General features: G+C 41.9%; 1 protein-coding gene across 1 annotated transcript in view; it reads right to left on the minus strand.

The window, feature by feature from the left end:
• The window catches only part of LOC138282894 (ranBP-type and C3HC4-type zinc finger-containing protein 1-like), a 383,289-nt gene that overhangs the window by 26,616 nt on the left and 335,894 nt on the right, over positions 1 to 20,779 (minus strand). The window contains exons 12-13 of the mRNA XM_069220902.1: positions 9,176 to 9,274; positions 2,848 to 2,991 (exon numbers count right to left, since the gene is read on the minus strand). Coding sequence (XP_069077003.1) covers positions 2,848 to 2,991; positions 9,176 to 9,274 — 243 coding nt within the window. The remainder of the gene's footprint in view (positions 1 to 2,847; positions 2,992 to 9,175; positions 9,275 to 20,779) is intronic.

Genomic DNA, 20,779 nt, shown 5'->3' on the forward strand with positions numbered 1-20,779 from the left:
AGCAAGAACTAGGTTAAGCTCCCAAAGTGGAGATGGACTCTTTATTGGTGGATATTTGAGCCCTTCTACAAAAACTGTAACTACTGGAATACTGAAGAAAGAAGTCTGTTGGGGGATTTTCTTTTGGCTGTTACAGTACCCAATTAGGCCTTTATGGAGTAGATCTGTAATCTGAGTTTGCTAGAAAACATAACTAAGGTTGAATCAGTTCTTCCTGACACGTGAAAGGGTTATGATCTTTCTCAAGGCACCAGATTCTGAATTTCAGAATCTTGTGTTTAAAAGTGTACCAAGATCTTGAAGAGGGACGTTAAACTTATTTTAAAACTTCCACACATTCTGGAGGCAGGTTCATATGTCCTTAGCATCTGGCATCAGGAGCCATGTAGCCAAATTCAAGGATTATAGGGTAAGGTATTGGATTTGGCCCTGACATCTGGTCAGTAGGTCTGATGTGCATGGCAATCTCCTATGTAGAATCGATGATAATTGCAGAAGGTCAGGGTACCCGCCACTGTCTCGGCCAATCTGGTATATCAGTATCATCTTTATCCATGACATGTGTAGCTTGATAATCAACACTAGTATTTGAGGTATCGGAGGAAAAGTGTAGACAAATGGATCTGACCATTACATGACAAGAGCACCGCCCACTGAGTTCTGTTCTGGAGCACTGGATATGAAGTACTGGCATTGTTTGCTTCTTGCCATGGCCAAAAGGTTAAAGAGTGGAGTATCCCAGTCCCTGAAAATATGGTCTAATATTTCCTTGGTCAGGACCCACTTGTAGTGTTCCTCGTGATGTCTGTTGTCAGCCATGGTGATTCCTCTGGCTACAGCCCAGTGCTACATTGACTGAACTTGTAGGGAAAGTTGTCTTGACCTGGTTCCCTCCTGCTTGCTGATGTAGTGCATGGTGTTGGTGCTGTCCGCTTGAATCACAATATTTTTCCATGGAGCAGATGGAATTAATGCTTTCAAGGCATGATGTACCACGTTCAGTTCTAGAAAACTGATATGGTATGTTTTCTTTGTGTGTCCAAAGGCCTTGAATTGTTGGTTGAGATGGGCTCACAACCTGACAAAGATGCATCTATTACTTCAATGTGTCTAAGAGTTTTATTTTGAAAACTGCCCCTTTCAAAAGATTTCAAGAGACTGGGGTCCTAATTTGTAAGCCTGAAAACACCTAAAAAAGAAGCAGTAGATTGTTTGTCATACTTAGTTTGTGTTGCACCACGTTGTCAGTGAGGCCAAAGTTTTTTGATGCACTGTGTCTTCCCAATTGCCTGTCTTTCGGACCATTGGTATTTGAGGCACTGTTAAAGAGAAATCGTGAAGAGACAGTAATTCAGAACTATGTGTATGCAGGATGCAATGGATCCTAGAAGACATGTAATCTGGCAGGCCATTGAACTGGGAGTACGTCTTAAGTGATGTCACTTGTGTAGAATAGATGACACTATCTCTTCCGAAGGGGACACACTTTTTTGTGTATATCTTGACTTCTTAATATATGATACACTGAACTGTTTTCCTTATAGATTTGTTCATACGGATTTGTAAGCCTAGTCTTTTAGCAGATTTACAGTAGTCTCAAAATCCTGTCCTGATGTTATTTGAGTGCTTGCCTTTCTAAGTCAGTCTTCAAGACAAGGGTAAACAAATATTTCATTTTTCTTGGATGGGTCCAACAACTGGCTTACATTTTGAGAAGGTTCAGAGAGCTGACTTTAGTCAGAACAGAAGGACAGTATGCTGGTATTGGATTTCTTCTGCTACAAATCTTAAGACTTGCCTCTGATGAACAGAAAATGTGAAAATAAACATCTTGGGTAACTATGCAATATAGCCAATCTTTCTTTTTTTTGTGTGTGGGAAAATTTGATGTAATTAGTGTCCTAAATTTTTCCTTGACTCGCCTCTGATGAACAGATCATGTGAAAATAAGCGTCCTGGATAACTATGCAATATAACCAATCTTTCTTTTTTTGTGTGTGAGAAAATTTGATGTAATCAGAGTGTCCTAAATTATTCCTTGTGGGAGAAATATTGACCAACTTATAGTCTAAAATCAGCCAGGATTTTCTAGAATGATGTTTCTTCAATACCAAGAAGTATCTTGAGTACACTGCCTAGTTTTGTTCTTTCTATAGTACAAGGGGTGCCTCCCAAGTTCTTAAAGTGACAGACTTATTTTCCTTTGTCAGCAATGTAAGTTTAACTGGCTCCATTTTGACCCTCAAGTACACATTTTTGTTTACAAGTCGTGCACTTTAGATGCTGCATTGCAGTCCTTTTTCCAATATTGTATACATGGAAAGAGATTTCCAAAAAGCTGTTTCGGCATTTACTCAATGCAGCAGAGAATATTCTAGATTTTATGACCATGAACTAAAAAGCTACATCGCAGAGGTGCATTTTGTCACACCCACGCAAACAGATAACACATTTTTCCACCATGACCATAAGCCTCTCACAGGATTACCTGAACATACCTGCTATCAGGCTACTTTCCTTCTTTCAACTCAGACCTTCTGCTGCTCATTAAAGTTCTGCACTCCATTGCTCTCCCTGGAGAGTCATATGATCCAAACATGTATGTGCCTAACAGGCAGCAAAGCCAATGTGGGGAAGGAGACTGCTTGGAGAAGCTGCAGGACAGACTTACTTTGGCATCTTCAAGCTCCAGAAGACAAATTTTGTTGAAAGTAATCTGTGTACTACAATGTTCAATCCCGGTTTCTAATACATGTCAGTATCATAGATATTGGTGGCTACTCTGAACTTCAAAGGGATCACTAACTTACACAATCTTTGGTATACAAATCAAGGTAATGTGCTTACCATAGGTCCCCAGCGTGGCCCCTTGGTGACCCAACATATCTCTGTTTGACAGACAGTACAGCGGATCCAATCACAGCCATCTTTCTTCTGAACGATTATTTTACACAATGGACAGTGCATGGCGTCTCCTACCTGTACCAGCCTCTAAAAGAAAAAATATACAAAATCTAATGTCAGGATTATAAACAGATATCGTCAGGACAATGTATTACCTGTACCAGCCTCTACATAGAACAAATATACAAAATTGTAAGTCAGTATTAAAAACAGCTATAGTCCGGAAAATGTGTTAGCTTGTTGTTTAAAAGAGCCATTCAATAAAATACTACCCTTCACCAAGACCTGTATCATTAACAATCATGAACAATAGGCACTGCAGAGTCGTGCTTTGCTTACTGATGTCAAGTTTGGTTATTAGATGTATTGTGACATCATTCACTGGAGGGACCCTTCAATATTTACTTGTCAAACAAACAGCTATATGTTAAGCCACTCTCTGAAAACAACATATGCGTTGTGCGTCTCACACCTTATGCTTCCTCATGTTCCTCAGTAAAACAAGTTTGTGGCAAATAATATACCAGCAGCACTCTCCAAGCAACTGAACAGCTTCATACATCCCACTTTATTTCAGTTGGGGTACCTGCCTCTCATGAGACTGAGAGGAAATTCCAGCATTCTGTATTGACAAAGGCTAAACCTATTATTGAACTATTTTGACCCTTCAAACTGATCCCTATCACAGGGTTTTTCAAGAGAAAGAGGTGTGCCCATGGCTCTTGCTGCCTAGGTCTCTCAAAGAGTTCTTGTAATCTGAAGCTCTAATGGTGGTTGCCATCAACAAATAACCCCTTATAGCATCCTGTTGTGGCCATTTTCTAAGGAGTCCGAATGAACCCTGGATACCATCCTGCTCTAAAATATCCCTATTAGGGTGAAGGTGTTGAGAATTTTAACACCATCCAGCTAGAGCTTTTAGGAAAATCACTAACAGTGGTTAAGAACGCAGCTAACTGCGAGACTGTTCTGACCTGTGAAGATATAGATATTTTTTTAGCCATAGTCAATCTGTCAAACCTTGTGATAAACAGAATATCATCAGTATTGGCAATGACTGGATCTTCTTCAAGACTGTCCTTTGGATGGAACAAACAAAGCTGCACCCTGACAAGAGTGAGGTCCTAATTTGTAGGCTGGAAACACCTAAAAAGGCAGCAGTGAATTGTTTGTCATGCACAGTTTGTGTTCTGAAAGGTGAGAATTGGAATGCTTTATCAGACAGAGTTCAGCACGGTTATCTGTATAAATATGTATTCCAGTTGACACAGTAGAAATGTTAACAGGTTTAGGTAAGTAATGAGCACTTTGTATATATGGCATTTTAAAGGGAAGAAGAGTGGCAATGTGGAAAAAGACCCACTGGTAGTGCATAAGGATCTCTCACGGCCACCAACACATGTAATAACAGAATACTATGAGCACTGGGGGTGTTTACACTGAATTTTCTGGATAACCAAGATTTGTGGAGGATATCCCATGACTTATTTTCAGAATTGGGGTGCAGAGAAACTAAGTGCTGGAGTGCGGCCTGTCCATGCATCAATGCAAGCCCACATATCTCTATTTCAAGGTTTCTTCTTTGACTCATTTCCACCACCTGAGGTGCTGCCCCTGTTGCACCAGAGACTAGAGATGTTCTTGACTTCCTTAAATTAAATCCTTCAATCAGCCTCGGCTGTTCTTACTATTGACATTAGAAGTTAGCTCCACCACTGTCTTTTCAGTGAGTTTTTGGCGACAAATGACAAAGCAACCAGCACCTGCAGAGCTTTGTAAACCCACTGACAGATCCAAACATTTATAAACAACACACAGTCATTTTCCAATGGACTTATAAAGTCCTTATAACTTATGGATCTATGATGGTGAATAAAATGTATTTAAGTGTGTAACAGTATCATATATTTTGATTCCGTAAATGCAATTCTTAAAAATAAGATATGATATTATACAGTATTATTATGCCACTTACTGACCTATTACTCTTGTGGGATACTCACTTATTAAAATTTCAGGGTCTACTACACATTACAGAGGACATCTAGCTTTTCTATACTTATATGACTCATATAGTGAAGCTGTGTATGAACGTACATAAAAACCATGTAATATAAGATCATGTGATGTAATTTTTCTCTATGAGCCATCTCTTTGGTTTCTGCCAATGAGTGTTACCAAGAAGATACCTCCAGAGAGGGAAAATAATGGCGTCCAGTACAGAACCTCATTTTTCATTTTTTTAACTTTGCCAGCCCATCATTCGTACGTTTGGTGTGTAACCAGGACTTGAGAGTAGCCATGAAAAAGACTTCTCTCAGCAATGCGAAAAATCTGGCAAGGTCATAGAAGGCTGGAATTAGTGTATAGTTTCACAAGACATGCGGTTAAAGATAGGCTTTATCTGACTTGACCATTGTGATGAAAACCCTGCAGACTATCCAGGCCTTCTAAAGCCATAACTAACACATTTAGGTTTGTTGGAATTGGTCCTTTCTCCAGGGTCATCCCGAACCATTTTGCCTTCACCTTCCTGTTTTCTGAACCCATTTATTTTGGTTTTTAGGACTCTGTGCACTTTACCACTGATAATCAGTGGTAAAGTGATTGTGCTCTCTCATTTAAATATGGTAAAATTGACTTGAACCCAATTGTTACATTTTATTTACTTTTAGGTCCCTATTAAAGTGGTAGTGCCTGTACATTAAATGCTACTAGTGGGCCTGCAGCACTTACTGTGCCATCTGCTTTTTAAATTTGTCTTAGGCCTACCTTTGCAGGCTGTGTGTGTAGTACTACACTGCAATTTCGAAATAAATTGTTTGCCAGACCTAAACCTTCCATTTTAACACATGCAAGCCACCCTTAGGGTAGGCCCTACACAGCCTAGAGGGCAGGGTGCCATGTATTTAACAAGTAGAACATGTCCCTTTTTGTCTTACATGTCCTGGTAGTGGAAAACTCTTACACTCATTTTTCAATACTGAAAGGCCTGTCTCTCCTATAGAATAACACTGGGTTACCTTATTACATTTAAAAAGGGATACCTTTAAATTGGGAGAAGGTAAGAATGTTGAGTTTGGGGTCTAAAGAATTGTAATTTGAAACCCGTTTAATGGTAAAGTCTGATTTTAAGTCATAATTCTGAAAATACCTCTTTGTTTCTTGTACCAAACATTTGATGTCTGCTGCCTGTATCCTGGGTCACATGGGTCAGTAAGGTGTAGCTGGCAATTGACCTTTGTGTATTACTCTCAGACAGTAAGACAAAGGGGAAATAGGTGTTATCAGGATGGGCCATCTCTATCCGGATGGGCTATCTCTGTCAGGATGAGGGGGAGGAGCTGTTTTCTACCACACTTGCACACCACAAAGGCTCTGTCTTAGCACACTCAGAAAGAGTTTCACATCAATCTTTACTGCCCTCAGACAAGCCGGGGCCACGGCAGGGAGGAAGGAAATTCCAAAAACCCTATGGAGGTGGACAACTCCAGGCGCTTCTCCCAGTTCAACTGTGGCACCAAGGATAAATAGTGGACCCTCAGATTATGATTTCAGATCACTTTTGGACCTGTGGACTCCACCAGGAAAAAAATGCCTGCCAGGCTGTGAAGTTTGTTCTACTGGCCTGCTTGCTGACCAAAAACTGCTTTGCTGCCGAGGGCCTGCTGTTGCTGCACCAGGACTCGTCTGCTGCTGTAAGCTGCCCTGCTGAATTCAAAGTCCACGGAATCTCCAAGGGTCAGTTGGCTGGGCCCATGTTCAAGTCAGAGGGACGTAAAAGGCTTCTTCAATGTTGATGCATCTCAAAGTAGTGTGACGCGGCCAGCCTTTGACTTGAGCCCAGCACGACGCATGTAGTCCTATTCACATCTCAGCGCAAGTCCTCACAAGACCGAAAAGCTTCTTCATTGCTGACCCAGTCCAATGCCGGCCCAGCACAACACATCTCATCCCCTGGACTGAAGCATCACAGTTTAAGTTTCTGCAAGCCCCAGCGGCTTCCTCGATGACAACGCAGTACATCGCTTTGCAAGCTCCTGTTGACAACCCCATGGCTTTGTTGCTGCGCCTTTTGATGCCAGACCTTGCAGCACAGCTCTTTTGAGATGGTCATTCACTTTGCTGGTGTGCAATGCATCCCGACACCAGACCTTGCATCACATCTTATCTTCTTGTCAACAACTCTTCAATACCAGCCAGGACAGCTCGACCCAAGGAACTCGCATCTCGACGCCCAGGCCACAAGGTGCTTTTTAGCAGACTGAAATCAGTCCTGTATCTAGCCTCCGCTCCGTTGCAGTTAGCCTGAACTTGTGACTTGTACCCGGTCTACTACAACCAGATAACTGAGGTTGGTGCCTTTTGCTTCTTAGAAGTTGATTTCTACAAAACATAAAAATTTAATATTGCCAGTTCTACAAATTGGATGTTTGTCCTTTTGGTGTCAATTTATTAAAATGTACTCTATTTTTCTAAATTGGTGCGGGATTTCCTTTGTGCCGCGTCTTCACTTAATTTCTGTTTGAAATGCAGCATAAATACTTTACACACTGCCTCTAAGTTAAGCCTGACTGCTTTGTGCTAAGCTATCAAATGGTTAAGCACGGGTTAATTTTGGGCTTTGCTTGTGTTTCACCCTGATGAGTATTTTGGTTGCTGTTTGAGTAGGGTTTCACTCCCCCCTCAACCAGTACTCATATTTCCTACAATGTTATGATATATGACTTCAATGTTTCATAGAATTAGAAAACTCAAAGATTTAGCATGCATTGACAGGATCATTTTCATGTTTTCTATATAATAATGTCTATTAGTGCCTGTTGATGTTCTGGCCATAAGAAAATGTACATTAACATGCACTGCTGGCCTAAACTCCGCTCTCAGTCAGTAACATAACCCTATCTATCCTCCTCACACTTTAACTGAATTAACAATGGAAGCAAATAACAGATGTTAATGTCCTCATTCTAAGTCATCTGATTGGCAGAGTCAATCTAAGCATTCCATTCAGGATTCCAGGTATTCTTAAATCAGTAACAAAAAGCGTAGCGAAATATTCAAAGTCTTTCATATTTTCTTAATGAGATTAGGTTGTTGGAGATTATATCCCTGAATGCCATTTCTGTTCCTAAGCACAGTTTTCCACATGATGCTCCACTTTGACCAGTAACATCTTCTATGTGAACGACATTAAGGGCTCCAAACATGTCTCACCTTAGTGCTGCACACTCCAATAAGCCCCAATTCCTGGGCTCCATTGGTCAAATATGTCATCTTTACCCACAATGGTTTTAAAGTCCTTTTTTAGGGTCGAGCCTGCGTTGCATGCGCTCGCGCATGCGTATCGCAGCGAGACAATTTAGGGTTTAGAAAAGGGCTCGGAGCCCTGTCGACGTCACGTCAGTGTTTTTCATTGGTTCGTGGGCTTGCCTATTAAAATCAGCTTGCTTTCATTAGTCGAAGGCATGCATACGTCATGCCTTTTCCGGTGGCAAGCCCTCCTCGAGCGCAGCGACCAAGTACAGAAAACATGCGAGGCTCGCTGTTTTCTGTCCGGCTCGTGGACTACTATTTCTCTAATTTACTAGCGCGATTTCGCTTGGCAGAAGTCGAGCGCTTTACATAGATAATTGCACTTTTTCAGGTTACGTACATAAATGCACTTTTGCCGATAGGTGAAAAGTCGGGTTAGGAGTTTACAACGCTATCAGCTCTAACATGAGCAAACACGAGACCCGTTGCATTGCAAATGCTTGTTATGTTTTAGCCATTAATAAATCTGTCTGTACCCTGAAGACGGGGACATATCCTCTGTGTTGGGGCGTGGGGGTGGGAGAAGGGGGGGTGTATACTTGGGGTGTTACACCCCCCTAATTTATTTTCTGGTAAATAATTGGATACAGCTGCTTTCAGTCGAGTATGGTGAGGTGCCTGTCGGAATTCACCAGGAGTTTTTACATCCACACAGGCAAAAACACACACACAAACATTGCCCCAGCTCTGTTTTGAAAGTCTTCAAAAATGTTGGTTATTTTACAAAATATTGTGTTTTCTCTCAATTAGTACCCCAACCAATCCATGTTCCTCTCCCTTTCCACTGCCTCTTAAGCCCCTCTCATGCGGTGTGCATGTTGTGTAATGTATTTTATATACCAGCATGATTGTTGGAAAATCTGACACTCGCACGCCCGAGTCTTACTGACCAAGCCACGCCCCTGCCTGAAGAGAAGGCCCACGGCAGGTCCCACACACCAGTGAACTCCTTTACCTTCAGCATGTCATTGGTCTGCCGCGCGGCAGAATCATTCTGAGCTCGGATTCGGATGTCGTCTTGGTATTGGCGGCAGTTCATTCCCTCGTGAATTGCCTAAAAGGAGAATATCAAACACATTTTAGTCTCAATAAATGTCATTCCAGCTATCTCCAGATGTTGGTCAAGGCATCAGAGTATACAAGTGAAGAGCCACTTCCGGGTTACCAAATAGGCAAAGTAAGCACTGGCCTAGGGCCCGCCACAACGGATCAAAATAATATTGAGTTGATCTTGAAAGAAAATTGCAATCAAGCTTTCTGAAATTGTTTCCAAAAGATAGAAAAAAATGAATTAACTCAAAGAAACGAAAACTTTACATTAAGGACTCTATTGGGAAAATACTGTATTAATATAATGTACAGTTTAACAACTTAAAGTACATAAACCATAGACATCAGATTAACAATTTGGGCCTGATTACAACTATGGAGGAGGTGTTAATCCGTCCCAAAAGTGACGGTAAAGTGACGGATATACCACCAGCCGTATTACGAGTCCATTATATCCTATGGAACTCGTAATACGGCTGGTGGTATATCCGTCACATTTGGGACGGATTAACACCTCCTCCAAAGTTGTAATCAGGCCCTTTGTCTCTTAAAAGCTCATCTTCTGTCAACTCCAGTTTGTAAAAAAAAAAAACAAAAAAAAACGGTGAAAACTACGTTTGTGTAATGTTTGGTTTTGTGTAATAAAATTGGTTTATTAAAATTGTTAGTTGGTAAAAGTAAGAACGTTTTAGGTGGGGCCCGAAATTTTGACTGCCTAGAGGCCTCCAAGGGGTTTAATCCGGCACTGGGAAGAACGTACACATAACACTAACATCAGCTCCGTCCAAGTGTTCATATGTGGTGCAAACCGTGCACTGCAGCTAAAGTGCACAACCCTAGGTGCACACAGTAACTTGGCATCAGTCTGGCCACAAACAGCATTCACGATCTGACAGTCTGCAGACAGCACGTTCTAACCCGCGTTCCAGGGATTGTTAAAGGGACATCCAGTGTAAATTAAAACAGTTTGAAACAATCTGAATGCTTTCCCGGATCATGGTGAGACACCTACAAAGTGTCATTCGGTCAATATCTATGAACTGTCCATGACAGTGTGAAGAATGCGGCCTCCATCACGGAGAAGACGATATGTGTTAAAGTCATCTTTGTTAAAGATTAACCCTTACTCTTCACAACCCTCGCCACAATTGACCTTCACAAGCCTCACAGTTGTTCCAAGAACAAACAGGATTGCAACTTGTGTAATGAGGTCTAATCATTGTGATGCTATTGCGGAGTACAGAAGACTGATATTAACACTGAGGGTACCTGGACTGACGCATGTTACAAGCAAATATGTGGATTGGTTTGCACAGTAAATACAGACACGGCACTTTATTTTTGATTAATTTATACCGCACGGTATTAATGTGCTTCACATCTAAGTCAGTTTCAGAAACAAATATTAATCTATTCAGAATAAGATATTAAGGGCCATATATACAAACATTTTTTCCCATAGACACAGAATGGGGAAAAACCTTTGCTACATCTGGCCCTTAATTCGAGAAATACAACGCAGAGAGAGGTGCAATGCAGTAATCACAAAATAATGGCATGATATGTGGCAGGGCATTAATTCAGTTTGTTGCACATTAATTTACAAACCGGCAGCAGAGGAAGATTTTACCCCGGCAGCTGCAAACCATTTACCAGAAAACATAATAAACTATGTTTATTATGTTTTTTTGGTAAAAGGGGTGGGGCCACAGGCTGTAACGTGCACTGCACTGCACATGTATGTGTGGTCAGCCGTCTCAGGCCTACCAAACACACATGCGCAGTGTGCTCTCTTCAGCCCGGCACTGTGTTGCCGGGCTGGAGATAGCAGGCACAGGCTCCCAGTCTGCCTGGGAGAGCCCTGGTGGCTGGGCGCTCCAGCCAACCCTAACGCTGTGTGAGCAGCGCCAGGATTGGCCATAGGGCAGGCTGGGAGCCTGTGCCTGCAGGAGAGGAGCTGTGCGGAGGAGATGGTGGCGGCTGCGACGATTCAGGTAAGTTTTTTTTCTTTTAATTATTATTATTAACTCCTCCCCACCCGCGCCACACCCTCCACCCTAATAAGCATTGTGAGCCACTCCTGGTTTTACCATGCTTTCTAAAGAGGAGGCATATGGGGACATTTCTTGATTTCAAAGGGTAAAACGTTGCAGACAGTGGTGAGAGGAAGTTGTTCTGAATTTAGAAACCTCAAACTACAGGGTGTTTCTGCCTCTGAGACCTCACTCCCCCTAAACAGTGAGCAGCTGTGTTAGGTGAACGGCTTTCTATGCTAAACACATTTTTTAAATTATTCTAGCTTTGATAAGCAGCCAACGAAGTTCACAAAAAATTGTGTTGCTGTTTTCTAATTTCCCTAAATTGCTGACAAGTCTGCTCATGTAATAGAGCACAGCTTTGAGCAGTGCAATCATGGGCTAAGCACCACCAGCAGGGAAAGCACTTACAAAATCCAGAGCAGAGACCTTACCATGGTTGAGTAAGAGAAACTATAATGTTTCGGGGTGTCCAGGAGAAAAGATCACATTTCCCCTGTGAGTGTGAGGGACTCAGTCTTCTGCAGTTGTGTTGCACTAAATATTTTATTGTTTTATGCAACAAAAAAAACTTTACAAAAAATTATACTAAATTCCTAACTTTATGAAGTAAAAAGGATAATATGGGAGGCATGATCACGCAAGACTAAATTATAATAAAAATAACAAGGGCAATAAGCTGTCTATATAAAAATAACAATAAGAAATCAGTGTGCCTGCATAAGCATATCATCTTGTGAATGCATCTTAAAGAGAAGGAAGACAAAGAAACATAACGCTTTAATAGTTCCCACACAGTTCATGCTTATATACAGTGCTTATAGGATATATGTAGGTTTGATAATCTCCTTCTCTTGTGACTATAATCCAAGCCCACTGTGTGTGAACAGTTCAGCATCTTTCTAGCAGGACGTTATAGATTTATTTACCAATTAATTAAAAAAATTTAGAAGGGTTTGGGGAACTCTAGATAATCGGAGGATCTAGAAAATATTATATATATATAATAATAATAATGGGATATGAAATCATATCAGTAATGTTAACAATTTTACAGACAATATCCAAAATTTTATTCCAGAATAAAAAAAGATGAGAAGGCATTCATATAAAAGATGTTTCAATGAGCAGCATCAGCCTAGAAATGCCAACATATTGGTTGATCATTTAAATTAGTTTTAAACAGTATAGCACGAGTCCATGGAGACTTATAGAGAATTAAAAAATGATTGGTGTAATAAAACAGCCAGCCAGATATGTTACATGAAAGTATGTGTTGCCACGTTTTTAGTGAATAAGTAAATATTTCCAGACAGTTCTAATATGACCTATGTGGGCTAATCTATTAGACAATAGTTTCTATTAGAATTTGTGATGTAACATGACCACCATAATGATAAATATTCAAGTAACTATATCAGGGACCAGAGCAGTTGGCACAACAGCAGGAAAAGCAGTAAAAATAGAATTGCATAGTATTTCATACTTAATAAATTCTGTGGGAAGTATTGCAAACTTTAGTTGTAAACCGACAAGAGACACAAAGAGAACATTCTTGGGTTATGTCTGCTAAATTAAAAATATCAGTGTCAAAACATGTTTCCAATATTTTATATTATGTGCTAATTTAATCATTGGATTAAACCACTGAGAGGTCTGTGTGAAATTGTGAATAGGAGTATGAAATAATGCATTAAATATTGGAAGGGCACGCTTAGCTGCTCTAATAATTGGAGAAGTCTTAGGAAAAGACTTGGTGTTGGAGATAGTCAGTATAAACTTTATAGGAAAATGCTGAACAATGGATTTTTCAATTCCCATCCACAGAGGAGTAGAGGATACCATAGTATTTTGAAACCATTACGAACCTTGTCGTATAATAAAGGCAGTATAGTGTAGCGTGTTAAGTGATAAATGCATTAGCAAAAAACTCAAATATTTACATTTATTTGGATACCAAAGAGTATTAAATTATTTATTTATATCAGGTTTACAGTGGACATTTAAAGGTAAATATTCAACTTTATTCATAGTTTGAATCGTATCCTGAGACAGTAGAGTATTTGTTGATTATATCTAGAAAAATTGGAATTGATGATTTTGGGTCAGAAATAAATAATATAATGTCATCTGCATATACTGCAGTTTTGATGATGGTATTACTAAAATAAAATTAATAAATCTACTGTATATGGAGTTCCTAATAGAGTTAAGGAGAGGTTCAATAGCAAGAAGAAGTAGGGGACATCCTTGCTTATTTGCTTGATAAAGGGAAAAGAAAGTAGAGATGTGTCCATTAACTAAAACCCTAACAGTAGGGGATAAATAAAGGGATTTAATAATGGTAATACATAGGAGACCAACATGACAGATTTTCAAAACTTTGAACAAAAATTGGTAATTGACTTTATCAAATGCTTTTTCTGCATATGGTGCATATAATCATGGAGGTAAATCTATAGTCAATATTGATGCAATAGTATGGCATATCAACCTAGTAATATGAGCAGAAAATCTATTTTTCATGAAGTCAACTTGGTCAGCAATGGATTAACATATCAAGAACTGTAGACAATCTTGTAGCAGGAATTCTGGCATTAATGTTGCAGTCCTGGTTAGGTAAAGATATTGGCCTAATAAATAATAGTATGAAGGCCAGGATCAGGCCAGAGGATTTGCAGAATTAAAGGATGTAATGGGAGATTGTATTTCTGGTAAAGAAATTAAAGTGTCTAAAAAGTCTATGGTATGTTGAGTTAGAGTGGGAATATTACATGAAAAGAAGAAGTCTTCAGTTATTTTTTAATCAACCCTCTCTGGGGTAGCATTTAAGGTAGAATAATATTTTTGAACTCATTCAATATAACTTCGGAAGATGTTAAAGGTTGTTCAGAATGTAAATGAATAGCAAGTGTATGTAATTTATCATGTTTAAAATTTAGATATTTGGCAATAAAAATTATTAGATTGATTAGCTTGAAAGTAAAATTTTGCTTTAGAGTTTGAGACTTGTATTCTTGCATGTATTAGTATAGAATTATATTCGTGTCATAACTGAAGATGTTTCTTATAATTTAAATTATTAGAAGAAATAAACAGTCTTTCATACCTAGAAATATCTCTTTCTAGGTTAGCGAGTTTGCAATAAAATGATTTGTTCTCATGAGCCATAAATGGAAATAGCAATACCTCTGATGTGAGCTTTCAATGGATACCATGTAGTAATGTTGGGGGTATCAGTATTTAGGTGGAGTGTAAAAAAAAACTTGTATAATAGCATTGAGTAACTTGGTTTGATGTTCATCTCGAAGAAGGATGCCAGTGTTCATTTTCTGACAAGGCTGGGGTACGAGTTTCAATTTTAACTTGAAAGGATGTCATTGCATGGTAAGAAATGTCAATAATATGCATCATGGGAAATTCTATTAATTGACAGACATCTGAAGATCAATAGGTAATCAATTTTGGAGCAGGATGAGTGAGGATTCGAAAAAAAGATAAATTCCCTACTTTTTAGGAAACAAAGTCTACAAATATCAGGCAATTTAGTAGTTGAAGGGCAGAAAACTGTGAAATGAGGTTCTAAGTTGCCACTGTATCTTGTGCCTCCAAACGAATTGCATGATGTGGGTAAAGAAAGTTAAGTAGATCTGTCCAACCACTGAAGGATTTGGTTGCACCATCTTTCCAGATTCTCATTGTTGAGGGATCATATATACCACATTTATATCCCAGTTATTTAAGGCGAGTTCGAATTGAAGCAAATTGTTTGAGGACAGCAACCGCCTCTTTGGCAAAGTCTTGGTGATAGATTTACCTTCCTTCAACTATCAAATTAGGTATGCCACAAATAGCTTTCCGAATTATGGCAAGATGTTGATGACGAAATACCTTAAAAATAACTTGTAGCGGCTTAGCACTACTTGCCTTCAATTGAGATGGAATACGACGTGCCTTGTCAACTTAAAATTTCCCTGGAAAGGTAACTGTTAAGAGTTGGGGTATAAGAGTTTCAAATTAGGCACAACAACCTTGACCCATAGGTCAACCATTACCATTACCATTTTTCAGGTCAAGAAGCTATTTAGTTGATGGAGGAATTTGTGAAATCAAAGGCGGGAGTTGACAAATCTGATGTTGGTTACCTCTAATTTTGATCTTGCTGTCAACAGTGCAGAGATGTCCATTAGACTATGTTTAAATATGTAGACTTATGGTATTCATATTAGTACATACTAGCTAAATTTCCTCTAATATTTTGTTAACTGATTATTCAGGTGGCTCAATCCCTTATTTTATTGATGGAGAAGAGGAAGTCTGTTTCCTTTTGTTAAGAGATATATATGATTTATTATTTTGTGCCATATTAATTCAGAGGAAGCCAGCAATAATAGGTAGTAAAATTATTACAACTATTTCAGTCTGGTTTGAAATACAAGAAAACAAGCAAAATGGATACAATTTATAAAAGGTTTCACACTGACTAAAGCAGTGAAGGTGTAGATCAAGAAGACTATTTTGACAAACATTTGTGCTTGTTCTATTTGCTGTCCAGCAGGAAGGGGCTGACCTGGACACAGTCACACCCTTTCCTGAAGAGGTCGCTGCCTCCCTGACATGACAAGGTAACTGCCGGAGGCCAGAGTCTTCCGATCTCCACCTCTACCAGGTGACTGCCCAACCCAGTAGTTATCCATCTGTCCCGACAATCAGGTCTGGGTGGGGAGGGGTCCCCAGCTGGTCCAATGGAGGTTGGCCAGCCACCACTGCAGATCCCATGCATTTTATCTGGCAATCTGTAAGTACCACTGACGGTAGCCCCACTGAGACTACAGATTACACTGCAGAGCTTGCATGTGGCACCTGGCATAGTTTTGTTTTTTTAACTCTTGTTTATTGCCATTTTCAAGAACAGTAATCTTACATCTTGTTTTCATGTAGTATAATATTAGATCTGTATACTAATAAGGATTACTATCCCATGGTGTTCTCAGGTAGTGAGGATAAGCCTGCATATTATGTCATAGTCAGAGTGGTTCAGAACTATTTACATATTGTACATGCACATACATGTCTTCAATTGGAGAATTGCGTGTCAAACTTCTTAAGTACCATTATGGTCATTACAAACTAAATAAACTCTGAACAAAGCACCTGCGTGACTTGTTATTTCAGGGATATATGTGATATATTATGTTGGGGGGGGGGGTTAGTCGGTGTGGGAGTGGTATAGTGTCATTCCGGGACATCTTCTCAAGTCAAAAGGCCACTACATCGCTCCAGCAAAGGGAGCATCCAGCCCCTCTGGGCACTGACTGTACGCCGGAGAACTGTGTGATTCTGTGGGTTACTGTCCATTACCCGGGATTGCCTGTCGTAGCGGTGTATACTGCCAGGGTGTCAACGTGGTTGTCCCTCCATCAGGGCTCTCCCCAGCCCAGAGGCCGGATCGGGCCCTGTCTGATGTGGATGTCCTGCTTCCTCCTCCACCCGGTCTGTGACCTGCTCGCCCAGTTCCCATTCATCCATCACCTCGGTCCACAGGGTAATGGGGCCGGCTCACACACCATGTGCTTCTCCTCTCTGTAAAGCCAGCTCCTCAACCCATTTCGTAACATCTCTTACCCATGCCTCCAGTGTCGGGCCTGTGTGGGACTTCCAGGCCATGGTCACCCGGTGTTTAGCCAGCACCAAGGCCAAGTCTAGGAATCTATTCCCGACTTTCTTGGGGCTGGCCTGGGGAACAGCCCCAGTAGATAGTGGGAGGGGATATTTGCAAGTGGCCAGCCCAATGTTTCTACAAGCCTCCCTCCACCCCTCAAGGACCACAACCCAGAAGTATTGCAAGGTGGGGCAATCCCAAGTCATGTGGTCGAAATCTGGGTCCAAAGCATTGCATCAGGGGCATCCTTTAGGTTCACTTCTGTAAATAGTTCTGAGCCTATGCAGCATTAAGTATGTCCTGTGGATGTAGTTTTATTGTAGGTATTTAAACAGAGAGTTGCAGAAGACCCTGTGGGGATAGGTTAGCACTTTCAACCACTCAGGGCCCGTGATCTCTCTCCCCAGTGTTATCTCCCATCGTGATCTAAGAGTGTCTTATGGCTTCATGGTCAGTTCATTTAAAGTTGTATAGAACCAAGTGACCAAATGGGAGCTCTCCCATGGTCAGGAGAAGCTGCAGGACTTTGTGCTTAGCATGTTCTGCATTTACTGTGTCCCACAGGTCCTTCATGGTGAGAGTCAGCGCTCGATAGGTGAGGAGCTGCCTCGTTGGTAGACCAGTCTGCTCTGTCAGATCCCCAAATTAGAACACCAGACTGAAAGCAATCCACCAATGTTACCAACTCCACCTTCGTCCAGGGTTCCATCTGCCTTCTAGAGAAAAAACCCACTGGTGTACTGTGAGGAAGACCCACCAGCGGCAGCTCGGGTGCGTATGGGACCCTCACCCCAGTGCGCCTCAGTCCCCACCTCCAGCGCCACAGTCAAGAGGACGCTTGGGGCAGGGTTGCGAACCCTGGGATCTACCAGGTTTGGAAAGTAATAAGCCTCCGCCGGTACTTCCAATCGTTGGGCCCAGTTCAGGAAGGTTTCTACCGCTAACCACTTCACAGTTCACTCGAATTGGGCAGCCAAGTAGTATAATTTAAAGTCTGGCACGCCTAGTGCCCCCTACTGCGTGGGGCCATAGATGTCATTAGACCACACCCCTTCTCATTACAGAGATGCACATCACCTAATATGCTTAATTGGTAGTAGGCTTTCGAGCCTATACAGCTTGGAGTGAGACAACATGCATAAAGAGGATGATGTGGTCAAAATACTAATTTGCCTAATAATTCTGCACTCCCTGTAGTGAGATGATGTGGTTGGTATTGCCACCCACCACCCCACTGTCTTGGCCATGCATATGGAACTGCGCTGCTAGGGACTCAATGGCTATGACAAAAAGGAGGGACGAAAGGCAGCAGCCTGGTCTAGTACAACAAAATATTTGGAGATATCAGAGATCATTTTCCCCACCCTCACCTACGCCATGGGGTGGGTGTACAGTAGGTCCACCCAACGCACCCATTGAGCGCCTAGTCCCATACAGATCATCACTGTTGTCAGGTAATCCCACCTCAAGGAATCAAACGCTTTCTTTAAGTCAACCGACAGAAGCATTGCTTTGGGAAACTGTGGGTCCCTTAGAGCATATAGGAGTGAGAGGAGTGAGCAAAGCCGCTGGAGATTAAAGGCGGTGTTGCAAATAGAAATGAAGCTGTTTTGTCTTCATGTATGAGCTGGTGCATGTGGGGTAGTAGTTGGTTTGCTATGATCTTACTCAGTATCTTAAAGTCGCAATTCAGCATGGATAATGGTTGGTAATCAGTCACTATGGCCTACTTTGATTAAGTTTTGGGCAGGGGAATCCCTAGTGCCTCTCATTGTCTCTGAGAGTATGCCCTTCTTGTATGTCTCTGTGTATAAGTCTACTAGCCTGGGCACCAGTATGTCAGCAAAGGTCTTATAGAACCCCATGGGGAGCCCATCGGAGCCCGGCGTTTTGCCAGGTGCCAGCTATGTAATGGCTGTCCTGACCTCCTCTATGGTAACCGGTTCACCCAAGGGGCCCCCCACCTCTGGCCAGAGAGATCGCATCAGCAATGTCTCTAGGTGACAATCTAACGGTGTCAACAAGGCCTCCTCTGGCTGTTGGTAAAAGGACATATAGTAGGCCTTAAATGCAGTGCTAATGCTTTGAGGGGAGTATAAATGTGTCCCGCCCGCCGTACATAAGCTAGTGACGGGGCTGTTCCCATTGACAGAACGGACCAGCCAGAATAGAAATATGCCGACTTGTCATCTTCTGCGTGTACTGCGTTCAGATATTTTTGATAGTCATGGCATCGCAATCTTTCCAAGGTCACATTATAGGCCTCTCACGCATCTAGCAGTCATTGCAATGCCTCTTGGCTTGTTGCCTGTTCGTTGTCTCTATCATGGATCTCAGCCTCCAGCCATGTAAGATCTTGTTCGAGGGTCCGCCTGAGATCTACAGTCTGGTCCATGCAGTGTCCCCGCACCACCACCTTAAACACTTCCCACTCTGTACTATGAGTCGCAGTGGTTGTTGAAATGAGGTCAATGTATTCCAGTAAGTGGGCTTTAACGGAGTCTCTGAAAGCAATTCCCTCCAGGGACAGTGGCTGAAGCCACCATGTGGGTTTTGGGGGGTCTGTCATCCACGCAGCGCCAGGTCAACAGCAATGGGCTATGATCCCACAGGGTGCGGCCTAAGTATTCCGTATATACAATATTCGAGCTGAGGGATTTAGTGCACACAAATCGATCTATTCTGGTGTGGAGGTGGTGGAGTCCCGAGTAGTAGGAATAGTCCCTATCCTAAGGGTGCTGGACACACCAGGGGTCCTCCATACGCCAATGGTCAACCCAGTCAGTCCCTTTGCTGTTTTATGGGCCGCAACTCCAGGCAATGGAGGAGTGGAGCGGTCTAGAAGCATGTATAGTGGACAGTTAAAATCCCCAGTCCTTAGCACTCTCAACAGTCGAGCCAGTTGGCCTGAGAGGGTGTGTAGGAATGGGACTTGGTCCTGGTTTGGTGCATATATGCAACTGAGGGTCACATGTTTACCATGGAGCCTACCCTCCACCAGGACGCATCAGCCTTCTTCATCTATGTCTGTAGTGATGGCCTCGAAAGGAACCCCCGCCCTCACCCATGTCAGTGTGTCCCATGGAAATGTGGAATACGTAGTGGCATATATTTGGCCCTTCCAACGGCGCCGCAGGTTCTCGGCTTCACATATGGTAATGTGTTTTTCTTGGAGTAGGGCTTAGTGGACCCCTTGCCTTTTAAGGTATATAGTGCTTAGTAGCAGACCCCAATCCTCAGATATTCCATGTCATCAATTTATAGTCAGCCAGTGTGGTGGTCATTGCCTAATGTTTGATATAAAACAGCATCACAAGGGGCCCCTGTCCTCAATCTCCTGACTCCCATCCCCCTCCGTCATCCTCGCCAGGTTAGCAATGAAAGGACACACAGGTGCAAACTGATAAACAAACAAAGGGCCCCATCACCCCCACCCCAAGGCAAACCCGAAACAACCAGTTGCCCAAACCATGGAAGTCAAACATAACAGTTAAATCAAGTCATATAGCAATCTCGTCATCAACTGGAAGGTGAGGCAAGAGTTGGGGAAAGCAGCGGCTGCCATGGGCCGATGATTGTGAAAGGGTTCCTTCCTTGGGCCAATTACAGGTTCACTAGCGGGGGAGGCAGTAGTTACACAATATCGTCCACTGTTTGAGGTGTCACCACCGGAGCCTCGTCAGTATAATGAGAGTCCGAATCAGTGGAGAGATCCTGTTGTTCGGAGTCATCCACACTGGCCTTATCTGGTAGTGTAGTGTCCTGCAGCTTCGCTGCTGCCCTCAATGTAGCCTTTCTGTCCATTTAATTT

Source organism: Pleurodeles waltl, chromosome 2_2, assembly GCF_031143425.1.
Source record: "Pleurodeles waltl isolate 20211129_DDA chromosome 2_2, aPleWal1.hap1.20221129, whole genome shotgun sequence".
Lineage (NCBI taxonomy): Eukaryota > Metazoa > Chordata > Amphibia > Caudata > Salamandridae > Pleurodeles > Pleurodeles waltl.